The following is a 14,224-nucleotide window of genomic DNA, read 5'->3' on the forward strand; positions in this document are numbered from 1 at the left end:
TAGAGAAAATTGTTATCTTGCTTTTCTGATGAATCAATCTTTACAGATAATCTTAGTACAAATTTGTTCTCTAAAAATGAGCTTTACCCTAGAGTTAACTCTGAATTTTCATGCAAGTTGAAGAAAAAGATATCCATAAATGATTTGGCCAAAGGTTTCATCTACTCTTAGTATCAAAAGAAAGAGAGAAAAAAGTTAACGTCAGTCCAGCTGGAAAGGTAGAGAAGCAAAAGTCAGGAATTTCCATATAATGGACAACTGGAAAAGAAAAATACAGTTTGAGTAAAAGTCCCCATATAGATACATGACGAAATAGGAGAAAACTAAATATTTACAGCATAAAAGAAAATGCAACAGGGGAACTCACAACAGAGTGTTCTGCTCATCATGGTCTAAAAACAGATACGGAATTTGGTATAAAAAACTACTTATTCAAGCTAGATAGGAATCAAATCCTGGAAGTGTGAAATTCATATGGCTGAAGTTTATTGCTTATCTCAGCAGCATTTAAGTGTAACTTTAAGTGGAACTTAAAGGACCCTTAGATTTATCTTTCCTTGAAAGGTCTAAAGAAAACCACAGGTTTTAATGAAATATTTATGTATTATTATTCCCTCTTGACACATAAAGAGATAATAAAAATAAGCAAGGCGCTGGACACATGCCCCTGATTATAAATGCAGTTTACTATTCAGTAGATAGTAAATTTTGAATTAAACTCATCTGGACTCAATATTTAGTACTGTCATAAAGTAACACGACGGGCCGGCCCAGTGGCGCAGCGGTTAAGTGCACACTTTCCACTTCGGTGGCCCGGGGTTCACTGGTTTGGATCCCGGGTGCAGACATGGCACCACTTGGCAAGCCATGCTGTGGTAGGCATCCCACGTATAAAGTAGAGGAAGATGGGCATGGATGTTAGCTCAGGGCCAGTCTTCCTCAGCAAATTGAGGAGGATTGACAGTAGTTAGCTCAGGGCTAATCTTCCTCGGAATAAATAAATAAATAAATAGATAAAGTAACATGAAGTAATGAAATCAAATGCCCTTAATACAGTTAAAGTATTTTAAAATAAGACAATATAGAATATAAATGTACTGGTTCAAAAGGTAACATTATCAAAAATTTTTAAATCCTTGGTTTTAAGAAAAACAACAAAAAGTCATCTCAGTCTAAATAATTGCACCTTTCAAATTTTATTACGGTGTTACAAAATTCTATTTAGAGAGCAATCTTAAAAGTGAGCCAGAATAGCAACAAGAACATAACGCGGGAAATTCACACCTGAATCCGCTTTCTATCTGCAGTTTGGACACCATATAACTAGGAACTATACTAATTATCTTAGCAAGTCTTTACTGTTGTTTCCAACTAATATTACATGTATAATGAATCCAGACGAGTTCACTGCTTTCACCAATTACTCATATTTGAGCTACACGAGGAACAAATGATTTTATATGCAATGCTTTGAATAACAGATTTTTAGGCATAGAAGAAAAAATTCAGTAACAAATAGTCAGTAATTTGTCATATTTGGCATTTATATATAATAATGCTGTTACATCATAATTGCGTGATTTTTTTTCTCCTCTTTGTGAGGAAGATTGGCCCTGAACTAACATCTGCAGCCAATATACCTCTTTATGCTTGAGGAATATTGTTGCTGAGCTAACATCTACTCCAGTCTTCCTCCGCTTTATGTGGGATGCCACCACAGAGTGGCTTGACAAGAGGTGCTAGGTCCCTGCTGGGATCCGAACACCTGAACTCCGGGCCCCCAAAGCAGAGCGCATGAACTTAACCACTACACCACCGGGCTGTCCACACAATTGGATGATTTTTATCCCATGAAGACCAATGAACACGAAATATAATAAACTACCATAAAATTTGTCAGACTCCATGAAAAACTGTAAGGTAACAGAAGTAGTCCCTGCAAATGATAAAGGCTCTTCAAACATCCAGCATCAATGTGATTGATCAAAGGTTGAGACAAGTGGCTAAACTGAGATCTTTATGGTCCCTTCCAATACTGAGACTCTATCATTCCCCATCTGGACAAAGAGGAAGTCTGTATTTCCCTAAAAATTTACTGTTTTTGTCACAAAAGCCTTCCAAAGTGTATATTACTATAATACTTCTGAAAACAGCCCTAAAACTAAAGTAACAATTTCATCAATTCTTTAGACTTGTTATCATTAATATATTTTGTTTTCTAGGTTCTAAATTTAGATGTGTAGGAATTGTGTTGAATTTCTACAAATGCTATATCCTGACTAGTAAAACCTAATGAATGGAGCACCTATAATGAGCAGAATACTTTTATATCTGTTGTCATTTAATCTGATCCTCACAACAATCCTGCAAGTTTCCAAACTTGCATAAATGAGTTTTATCTTAAAGATCCCTTTAAATAAATATATTACAGAAACACCCTCCTTTCCCTTTGAGAGGGATTCGGGCCATCTCTGCAATAAACCCTTGCACTGCATCTACCCTCTCCACTGTGTCCATTTATCTGTCTCTTGCCTGTATAATATACTCCCCAAAACACTTATGTTCTCCAACTCTTCACTGATGGTAACAAAAGCCCTACTCTCCCTTTTCCGTACCCCTTTCAAACGTCATCTTTTCCATTGCCCTAGCATTTTTTGGTACTGGCATCTAAAAAGTCATCCTCACAGATGTGGTTTCACTGAAGTACAGGCTATTAAACTGTCCCGTATCTAGGTCTTCTCAAAAATTCTTGTCAATATTTCTCCAAGGAAGACATACAAATGGCCAATAAGTACATGAAAAGATGTTCAATATCATGAGTAATCAGGGAAATGCAAATCAAAACCACAATGAGATAACACATGCCCACTAGAATGCTAGAAAAGTTGGGCAGGACACAGAAATATCAGAATTCTCATACTCTGCTGATGGCAGTATAAAATGGAGTAGCCACTTTGGAAAACAATCTGGCAGTTCCTCAGACAATTAAAGAGAGCATTATCACATGACCCAGCAATTCCACTATTAGAGATATATCTAAGAGACATAAAAACATATGTTCACAAAAAACCTGTTCAAAAATGTTCATAGCAGCATTGTTTATAAATAGTCAAAAGGTAGAAACAACCAAATGTCCATCAAATGATGAATGGATAAAAAATGTGGTATATCCATACAATGGAATGTTCTTCAGCCATAAAAATAACTGAAGTACTAATATGTGCCACAACATGGATGAACCTTGAAAATATTATACTAAGTAAAAGCCAGACATAAAAGACCACATGTTATATGATTCAATTTATATTAAGTGTCTAGAATAGGCTAATCTATAAGGATGGAAAGCAGATCAGTGGTTGCCAGGGGATTGGCGGAGGAGGGTATAGAGGGATGGATGTCGTAGCAAAAGGGTCTGGTGTTTCTTTTTGAAGTGATGGAAATGTTCTACAATGAATTGTACTGACAGTTACACATATCTGTGGATATTCTAAAATTCATTGACTTGTACACTTTAAATGGATAAATTGTATGGCATGTGAATTATATCTCAAAAAAGCTGTTTTTTAAAAACTCTTATCAATGATGTCTGTACAAGTGTTCTTCATTTATCTTTTGGGTATCCCACTATTCTATTTTTTGAAATTCTGGTTAATCAGACATTTTACTGGAATGCCCACCAGAGTCTGTCTGGGCTAACTAAACTTGCAGACTCTCGAGGCCGTCATCAAACCGCTCTTGGCACTGGTCTACTCAGAAGAAGAATTGGAACAACAGTTTGTCAACAGCACAGCATGAACTGTTCTTCTTGGGTGGGAGTCTTGCAGCAGTTCACACAGAAGAACAGCTCACACAGATGAGGCACATACCTGGCTTAGAAGCCCTATTTTCCACCAGAGTCAGTCCCCACCTGCATGGCTTCCAGAGCCCCACAGCAGACGTGCCAGCTACAAAGCTTACCACACTCAGGGAGCTCTGGCTTTCTCCAAGGATATACGGTTCTCTTGTTTAGATGCAATTGCCAATCAGGAGTCATGCTTCCATAAGTATGCTGTCTAGGAACACAATTGACATCCCTACCTTTATCTGTTTCCCAGGGAAAGAACTAGAAAGTTAACTAAAGTTTGAATTCTCATACAGAAGAGGAAAAGCTTTTGTTAACATTTCACCAACATAACACATTAGCATACCATAAGCTCTTCTTATTACCCAATCTCTGGTTTTAAAATTCAGAAAAAAATTAACTTTGCTACTTAAAATAGTTTTAAATTATTTCAGCAGCTTGATCATATCATTAGGGATTCATTCACATTTTCATTCATTCAAAAATTGATTTGTATGTGCCAGGCACAACGTCAAGTACTGAAACTGCAATAATGAACACGATAGAAACAGCCCCTCTCCTCACAGGATTTGAAACTTATCAGAAAATATAAGAGAGAGAATAGTCAATAACAATAAGGTTTTAAAAACCCCTTGACAGAAGAAGTGCAAAATGACAATCATATTGAAGGGCAATGAACACAGACTTGTAACACAGGAAATTAACAGTATTCCCCTTAAAGAAATAGGAGAAAAACATGCCAACACTCAGTTGTCTATAAATATTTTAAATATTTTATTTCCTTAACTGCAATATTAACTAATACTAATAAGTAGCAAATTTATACTTTTTTTAAGAATATTTACATCACCTGGACTCTAAAATCATGTGAATTGTGATAATTCCTTTTTGAGGGAACATTTACTCCCCATCCTTGTATTTCCATCTTATTGGTGAGACTTTGGGAGAAGAAAGTGAGAATGTGCACCTCCTCCCCTTCTGGGTACTCTAAGAGCTGCCGGCCCAGAGAAGGATGGATTCCGGCCTAGACATCCATTAAGGAATTTTACTGGGTCAGCCTTGCCCTGACAAAGGGAAATGTCTATACTTTTTTGGGGTTGTGAGACCGGGGGAACAGCAAATAAAGTTCAACTCAAGAAAGAATCAGGAAGCTGAATTTGTCTGAACACCCATGCCACAACCACCAATTCTGATTTATCAATAATAAAACTGACATTTTGATTTCTACTTTTTGACTCTAATATCTATTTCTCACTTGATTCAGAATTTGGAAAATGAAGAAAGAGGTGTTATACACTGCCCTTCAAAAATAGCAGCAGACTCTAAAATTAGGCCAACAATTGTCTGTAATTTCACTCTGAATTACATATTGTCATGGGTCAGGTTCCTCAGGAAACAAATTCTGAATTTGCCTGCATGACTTTTACTGGGGAGTGTCCTGAGAAGAACCCCTGTGGGCAAGTGAAAGCAGGAGAATTGGGCAAAGAGGAAAGCTGGATTCAATGAAATTGTCAGTCCCAAGGGAGAAGTTGTGATGGCCATCAGAGTCATCCCCAAATGAGGCAAGGGATCTGCTAGGAATTTGTACTCTCACATAGGCCAGAAATTGGACCAGAAAGTGGGCTGCCTCCAGGGATGGAGTATAATCTAGGAAGTGACAGGTCCCTTTGAGCAAACGCAATTCCTGGGGAGAGACTCAACTATGATCCATCTGCAGGTGACACTCCAGGTAGCTGAGGCAGTGAGTGTCTCTGTCCCAAAGAGGAGGATCTGGGTGGCACAGGATCTACCATATGTGTATGCACAACATTTAAAATGGAGCACATTAAGATCACCCAAGTGAGTAACCATGATATTATCAAAAATGGCTAGCTATGACCTAAAAATACTGTCTTATTCTGACCAGTAACAGAATGATGATAGTGTGAGCCTCAAAGCTGATATTGGTCATTGTCAACTAAAAGAAAAAGTCTACCATAAAGTCAGTAAGCATGAATCGTATTCTGATGATAACTGAGTTCTGCCTGGCAATTATTTTCCTGTAGGTATGTTCAAGTAAATATATATTCCCACTGGCATCCATATTTATATAGGCACATCTTTCTCTGGAGATAAGAAAGTAAAGAGGCTGCAGATAAATGCCTCATACCAGAAAACAGGGAAATCCTACCTCAATTATCTCTTCTTTCTTTACTAACCTCCCCCCTTCCCAAGGTCTCTCCTTTCCAGTTAAGAAAATCTCCTTCCAATTAAGAAAATATATTTATCAAAATCTGTTAATGATTTACTTAATCCGGCCTCCCTTTGTGCGTGTCAGACTTCACAATAGAATACCTTTTGCTTGTTTCCCCCCTCCCATTGTTTATTCTCTCTGATTAACCTCATCTTTTCTGCTTGATCATATGTTGTTAAAAGGAAATAGGAATGTCCAGTATATTAAGACGTTATTTTTCATCAATGTGAGGCTCCTCCGCTGAAAAAAACTTTTGTTGCAACTCTCAGTGTCGAAAATTATTCTAAATGTAGTAGAATTTCCATTCTTAGTAACTCCCCTCATGCATTTACACTTTCTTTTGCACATAATTAACTGCTTAACAGAGGTTGGAGAAGGCAAAAAAACTTGTGTTAGAATCATTGCCAAGTATAAATCATTCATAAATCAAAAGAAAGGTCCTCTGAAATTATACTCTTAGTCAATATGGAAATGGTAGTAGTTTGCCTTCAATTTTTCAGGGATTTCTCTCTTAAGTAAAACAAGATATGCTAATAATAAATGGTCCCTCTTGACTGCGAAATTTGCAAGAAGACATGGGCAATAAGATGAGGCTGAAATGGTTTACAAACATCAAATTTGGCTATACTTTATAATAACCAGAAATGCCAGCATAGGTTAAAGAATATAAAGTATGGCAACCATTAGCCTAGAATGCTAGCTTTTCATGTAGTAATGCTTAATATTCAAATACCAAATGTCTACCCTAACTTCTCAGATTAGGTATGAGTTCAACAGGCAACAAAAATGTTTCATGACTGTAACAGCTACAAAATATTTGTGAAAACACTGAATGACTGGGTGATAATGGCGAAACGGAAAGAGAGATCCACACAGAGCCGGCAAACGGTCACCAGACCAAGACACAGCAGCAACCAGAACTTTAGGGCACAGGGTGAGAGGAGGGAGAATGAAGAAAACAAGGAGAACAAAAGCAAAGGGGAAAAAATTAAAGGGTTAAACAGAGGACAGAAATAGGACAAAAATGGCAGATGGCTAAAGGGACAATTGATTAAAGTCAAGAAGTGATGACAGAGAATAGGTAAAGCCATGGTATAGGAGAAAAATGAAATACCAAGCAGAAGAGCAAATCTCTTAGGAGGAACGTGTAGCTAAGCATAGTACATTAGCTGGTTGAGACCTTTGTCTTACTGTTATAATAGCTAAGAGTCAAAATAATGGGCAGGAGTCATCAGTACACAGTGAGACTGTGTTCACCGTACTCTGCAAAGATGGGAGGGCGTATGTCATACATTTTGAAATAGTTTCCTTTAAAAAAACTTTTAAATTTTTTGCTGAGTGAATAAGTAGACAAATTTCCTTGAATTATCTAAAAAAAATGATATCCTTCAAAGTATATCCTTACTTAGCAATGTGGGTAGATGAAATGACATTATATAAAAAGAGTAACAAACAAAGGGAAGGCGAGAGAGAAGAGAATCAGACTTGGATAAATCTGGAAGGTCAAATACTGAGGTGAGGGAAGGAGCCACATCTCATTCTCCTTTGTATCTCACACCAACCAGCACAGCGCCTAAATTCAGTGATAATCAGAAAATGTGCTGAATAAATCATGGAATGCAAAATTCCTAATATGAACTCACAGTGGGGTAATTACACATTTTACCCTTAAAATGGACTGCTTTTATTTAAATTCTATATTATTCCTATATTAACAATCACACACACTTTTTTATAAATTCATTTTCATTTCTGACTGTCCCATTGTGCAATCCTGAGGGAGAGGTGTAAGAGGTGGTGGCTTTTTGTTTTCTCTCCATCATTTCTGCCCGGACCCTCCAAACATTAAGTAGCCAGTGGAAAGTAACTGAGTGGTAAACACTGACATGACTAAGGTCTATTTTATGTTTTGTGGTTATCATGACTTTGGTCACCAGCATCCTTGAGAGCTACCAATATTTATCTTGAAGCAACATGTTAAGATTAAAAGCTACCAGTGATCTTTGTACATACAGATCTGATCTTCTCCCTCTCTTTACCTACAAGATAATATTAAAGTCTTTAACCCATCACACCAGGTCCTTGGTTCTCACTTTTACCTTCAGGTCCTTAAAAGCAGGACTTTAGTGACATTCATCTGTGTAAGGTCACTGCCTAGCACAGACCTGGCTTTCTGAAAAGTATTCAATAAATATTTGTTGAATAAATTACTGTAAAATGAATGAAATCTATGATAAATCAATGCATTATTAAATGTTATTGGTATAATGTCTTATGCATATTTAGCCATATTTATTGCTTAAGCGTTAGAACAACAAAGCCATCTGACAAGTTTGAGTTTAGGTATTTCGAAAAACAATGACTATATGAGGATAAATAAAATCTTCTGATACGTAGGAGGAAAAGTAGAAAGCTGAGAGATAAGCTTATTTGAATAATAACAGGAGAAGACAAATAAAAGACAAATTTTTTAAAATAAACATGAAAAGAAAATGTAAGAGATTTCGATTTATAAACTTGATAGAAATAAAAATAAGCCATGTGTTTATTTGAAAAAACAATAGAAAAAACTGTTGTCTAATTTTTAAATGTAAAGTTCACAGACAGGATGCATAATCTAAAAATTCTAATCAAGCTAAGTGTTTCAGGAACTATATTAAAACAGTTTAAATAGCAAAATAGAATCCAAATTAGTGTTCAGTAAAATAATTTTAAGATATATGTAAAGACTGTCTATACATAATATAATTTTAGAAATTAACATAAATCATCCTAAATTCTAGATAATTAAATATGTTTTAAATGTCTTTGTGTTGAAACATTTTATAAATACACTGCAAGTAAAGCGTTTTGAAGACATTACCTGCAAAAGAGTTGTTCTGTGGAGCTTCAGTGCCCCCTTCTGGTGAATTTTAGCGAAGCATCCTGAACAATAATCTTCCCCACATTCAAGGCATACCTTGAAAGATAATAAAAATCATACAATCTTAGAATATGGCTTTGAGAACATATTTGTGTAAATATGTCATTGTTCTCATCTTTATTTCTTTAATTACATACCTAGATGTCATCAGAATTGAGAAGCCCGAGGAAACTTGTCTCAGTTAACATTTAACTCTGAGAAAAACTTGTAAACTAATTACTCTTGTATCAAAATACATATAATAGCAACAATGTAGGTTTCAGATATATGTGTTAGACGTATGTATGTTTGTATAATTTCTGAATAAGTCATATAAGAATCAGCAGCCTCAGGTCAAACTTCTTGACCTAGTAAAAACTCAACAGCATTATCTCTGGGTCACAACCATATTTTTACGAATTCTTTTACCATTCTTTATGGATTTACATGGTACAACTATAAAAATTATACGTATACTATTTGCCTCTAAAAGTACCTATACAATTCCTTGAATGGGACTTCTTCAATGATGATTCTTAAAAATATGGTTTTAAAATTGTTCTTAGAAGATTCCTAAGAAAAGAAAGTAAAAAAAAAAAAAAAAAACCAACAAAAAAACAACAACATCATGACGGAAATGCATCAAAATGTCAGCAATGTTTATGACTGGCGAAATGATTATGGGCAAGTTTATATTTATCTTCCAAATCCTCTATGGTGTTAAAAAGTAAATTTTTTAAAATTTAGGGACAAATTGAATAATGTGATATACCTTTATCTATGATGGTACCAAGCAACACTGAAAGCAAAGAGAAAATGGAATTTTCACTGTAACTGAAATTACTATCGTGCAGTCGTACAGCCACTTCAGCACTCTTTACAATATGACAATAGTATTGGAAACGGCTAAGATCCCTCATTTTCTTGAGTTTGGCCTAGATTGAGAACGACCAGTAGCATAAATAAGAAAGTGTGAGGGCTTGGAGAGATGCTGTCAGAAAGTCTGAGTCAAGGAGCTCACTTTCCCTTGACACCTCTTCCATTTCCTCTTCCCTTAGGGGAGCCCACGACCATTCTCCCCCTCCTTCCTCTCTCCTCATGTCAGGGAATAATAAGCATAAAGCAGTTGCCACAGACTGGCGAAGGGTCGACCAAGCTCTTCTGCTTGTACTGGTCAATGGTGACTGAAATGTGCAATACAGTGATGCTTCTCAAACTGCACTGTGCATATGAATCACCTGGAACTTTGTTACAGTGCAGACTCTGGTTCAGGAAGTCTGGACTGCCACCTGAGATCCTGCATTCTAACAAGGTCCCAGGTGACGCCCATGCAGCTGCTGGTGTGCAGACCACACATTGAGTAACAAGACACTAGGATGCATAGGATGTAGAAAAGGAAACTAAACTCTTATTCAAAACTCAATAGGAGACTTTGAAGCCCAATAATTTTTTAAAAATTGTTACAAGCCCCCATGATGACAATAATTTAGCCAGGTTTATTAAATATAAAATGATTAGTACAACACTAAAAAAAGGTTAAAAGAGTGCGAAATTTTATATAACTAAAATGAAACTAAAAAGGAAGGCTAGAATCAAATAATAACAACAACATTCACAACTTGTAGTGAGCACTTACTCTCACTGTTCTAAGGGCTTTACGTGTTCCATCTTATTTAATCCTTGCAACAGCATCTCCATCGCGAAGATGAGGTAACAAAAGAACATGATGATTGGAAATTTGTCCAGTTGGACAGGTAATAGAGCCAGGATTGCATCCCCACAGTCTGGCTGAAAGCTCAAGCTCTTACCCATGACCCACATTACAAATCATTAAATCAATCATTGACCATTAATTGCAGTCGTGATCATTTATTGAAAAACCTTGATAAAATCTGCAATTTAAAAATCCAACATTTCAGATGACTACATAGTCTGGTATTTGTCAAAATATGAATGTGTTTTTTCAAATATGATTAGCTAAAAGGCACCAGATTTTTTACTTAAGCAGAAAAAAAATAAACACCATCCCTACTATGGGAACTAGTCCTACCTACCAACTCTTGTTTCAAGAGCTGCAGTCTCTTAGAGAAATGATGGTGATAACATCATCTAAATCCATAATTTTTCAAGTGCAAAATCAATTAAAAAGCTATAATGTCACATACATATATCGTAGTATTATTGTATTGCTGTAGATTTCAAAATGTATTCTGCTCAATTTTTATTTTACATATCTGCTAACATTTTAATGAATTTCTCATAAATATTTGGCATTGTTTTTACAATGTAATATAGAGGGCTAAAAACCAGTTTCAGGGGCTGGCCCTGTGGCCGAGTGGTTAAGTTCGCACGCTCCACTGCAGGCGGCCCAGTGTTTCGTTGGTTCGAATCCTGGGCGCGGACATGACACTGCTCATCGGACCATGCTGAGGCGGCGTCCCACATACCACAACTAGAAGGACCCACAACGAAGAATATACAACTATGTACCCGGGGGGGCTTTGGGGAGAAAAAGGAAAAAGTAAAAAAAAAATAAAAAAAAAAAAACTGTTTCAGCGTAGAATTCTAAGCCAAGTATTTGTTAACAACAGACTTTTAATGAAAATAGCCAAATGCATGTTGTTGACTGGAAGATCAAAGGTGGAGATGCAGAATAAGCTTATATATTTTGTTAGACAAGCATATATGGATTTAAATGGGGTTGAAATAACCACCAACTGGAAAATCTTTTTAGGCAGTTTGTAAAACTGGCAGGAACATACTAAAAACTACTAGATAAGGACTCCATTCCACCACACGTGCTTCTTTGATGGTGGAATACCCAAGCGCAGTTTTAGCAAATACATTTTTAATTTGATCAAGGCTAGATCAGTTACACTAAGCTTTCAGAATCCACCTGAGTTTAATTAAATTTCCACATTTGCCAAATTAATATATAATTTTTAACTATCCATTTCACTTTTACCATGTAGGACTAGCCTAAAGCTACTGGAATTTCTTTTTAAAAAATAAGAAATTTGGAAGTTTGGGGTTTTATTTTTACCATCAATACATGTGAGTGCATTAGGACATAAGAAAATGTGCCAACAATACAATACATATAATTTTTTGTCTCCTCTTAATGTGCCGGGCACAATGTTAAATACTTCACACACACTAACCATTCTCCTCAATAACTTTGAGGTATAGACTACTGTTATTTGTATTATCTCATTTTACAAATGAGAAAATAGAAATACAAAGGAATTAAGTCATTTGCTAAAGGTCACATAGCTAATAACAAGGAAAGTTGAGATTCAAATCCCTCAAACACAAGCTCTTAACCCCTACTCCCCATACACAGTTTTCCCCATCATAAGATATAGAAAGGTTGACTCTAATTATCGAGTCAGCATTACCATTGAGGATGAGGGAAGCTAAGAGCACAAGAAAGCTCAGAGTTTAACACTACCACTGTCTACTTCATTAGATCTGCCGCGCCTGGACTTTTAAATAACTTATTGTTGTGCTTTAACAAGTATCATGAGACATTATTTCCATTTCAATTCAAAGAACATCCTTTCTTAAAACTTAGCAAAATTCTTTAAGAACGTGTAGGGCCTAAATCTTGGCTTCTATATATGATAGTTTTCAGGTAAATCAGTTTTATAATTCCTGCACACATCGTCACTCTCATCTGCTTTCCAGCCAAGGCACATGACATTTGTCTCGTCTGGGATGTTCTTTTCTTGCTTTTCCTTCTCTCTGAAAAAACAGATCCTTTATTTCTCGGTCAGATCTTATCTCCATATACCATAATGTTCAAATTCCACGGCCTTTAAACAGTGCTCAACATAGGCTAGGATTCACAAGAAATACTGACTCATAGATCCTACATGATCATCCACAGTGGACCCCAACAACTCAATTCAGCCAGTAAGCGCCTTTTAGTTTTCATACTTCCAACTCCATGAATATTAGCATTTCTCTATATTTTTTAAACATTTCTGAATAAATACAATTTAAGAGTCCTTAAATTATTGTCCACCACTAAATCAAATCATATAAGAAAATAGTATGATGTAATAGAACATTATACCAAGAACCAGGGTTTTACATTTAATATTGTTATTAGCTCTTTATTAAATTGACAGCATTCTACCCCTTTGAGCCCAGTTAAAACTGCCATGAAATAAGGCTAGTAACACAGTTTTAAGTCAAAAGTGATTATGGCCAAATTCTCTGAAACTATAACAAATTTTAGTTATAGTAATCGACAAATATTAGTTATAATCATTCAATTCTTTGGGGGAAAACTGCTTCCTACATGTGTGTAATATTTTAAATTGCAAATGATATTGGAGTACCTTCAATACTAAGTGAAAGGAAGATATATCTAATGTATCTGAATATAGATAATGTAATATCTATATTACAGAAAAGTTTTAAAGAAATGATTCATTCGACAAATATTTTTGAGTGGCTACTAAATTGCAGGCATAATTCTAGGTGGTGGGCACACAGCAGTGAACAAAACTAAATCCTTACTCTCATGAAGTTTATATTGTCGGTGGGTGGAAAAGAGTCAAATACATAACAAAGGATGATAAATGCTATGCAGATGAATTTAGCAGCTTCACCAAACTACAGAGTGCAATTCAGCTATTGTTATTTTATAAAGGACTATCAGGGTAGGTAACATTTAAGTTGACTTTTATTGATACGATAAGGAGACTGTGGGAGGAGAAAATTTGCTGGAGAGATATTAAGGGTTCAATTTTGATTTCTGTTAGACACCCAAGTAGAGGTAAGGATGAAGTAGTTTGAGTCGAAAGTTCAGGGGAGAGGTATGAGTTAGAGATGCATATTTGGGAACCATCAATGTAGAGATGGTCTTTAAAACCAAAAAGTGGATGAAATTACCTAAAGAGTAAGCACGGATAGACTAGAGAAGAAGCCTAAGGCCCGAGCCTGTGGCACTCCAATGTTAAGGGGTCAAGAAAACAGAAAATCAATTAAAAAAAAGACTGAGAAGAGACAGCTAGCAAAGGAAAATGAAACCAAGAGGGAATGGTGTGCCAGAGGAAGTCAAGGGAAGAGTCATCGCAGAGGGGAGAGATACTGTATCAAACATTATGGATAGATTAAGATAAGAATGGAGAATTGGCCACCATACTTACTCTATGTCTCTTACACTACGTACTCTAGTGGGAGTCACTAGAGACCTTGATAGGAACTGTTGCTGGACAGTAGTGGAGACCTAATACTC

General features: G+C 36.0%; 1 protein-coding gene across 14 annotated transcripts in view; it reads right to left on the reverse strand.

Annotated features, from left to right (window-relative positions):
- The window catches only part of ZBBX (zinc finger B-box domain containing), a 140,108-nt gene that overhangs the window by 73,786 nt on the left and 52,098 nt on the right, over positions 1-14,224 (reverse strand). For all 14 annotated transcript variants that reach the window (XM_070582180.1, XM_008516231.2, XM_070582185.1 and 11 more), the window contains one exon: positions 8,938-9,033. In XM_070582180.1, coding sequence (XP_070438281.1) covers positions 8,938-9,033 — 96 coding nt within the window. The remainder of the gene's footprint in view (positions 1-8,937; positions 9,034-14,224) is intronic.

Source organism: Equus przewalskii, chromosome 18 (genome assembly GCF_037783145.1).
Source record: "Equus przewalskii isolate Varuska chromosome 18, EquPr2, whole genome shotgun sequence".
Classification (NCBI taxonomy): Eukaryota; Metazoa; Chordata; class Mammalia; order Perissodactyla; family Equidae; genus Equus; species Equus przewalskii.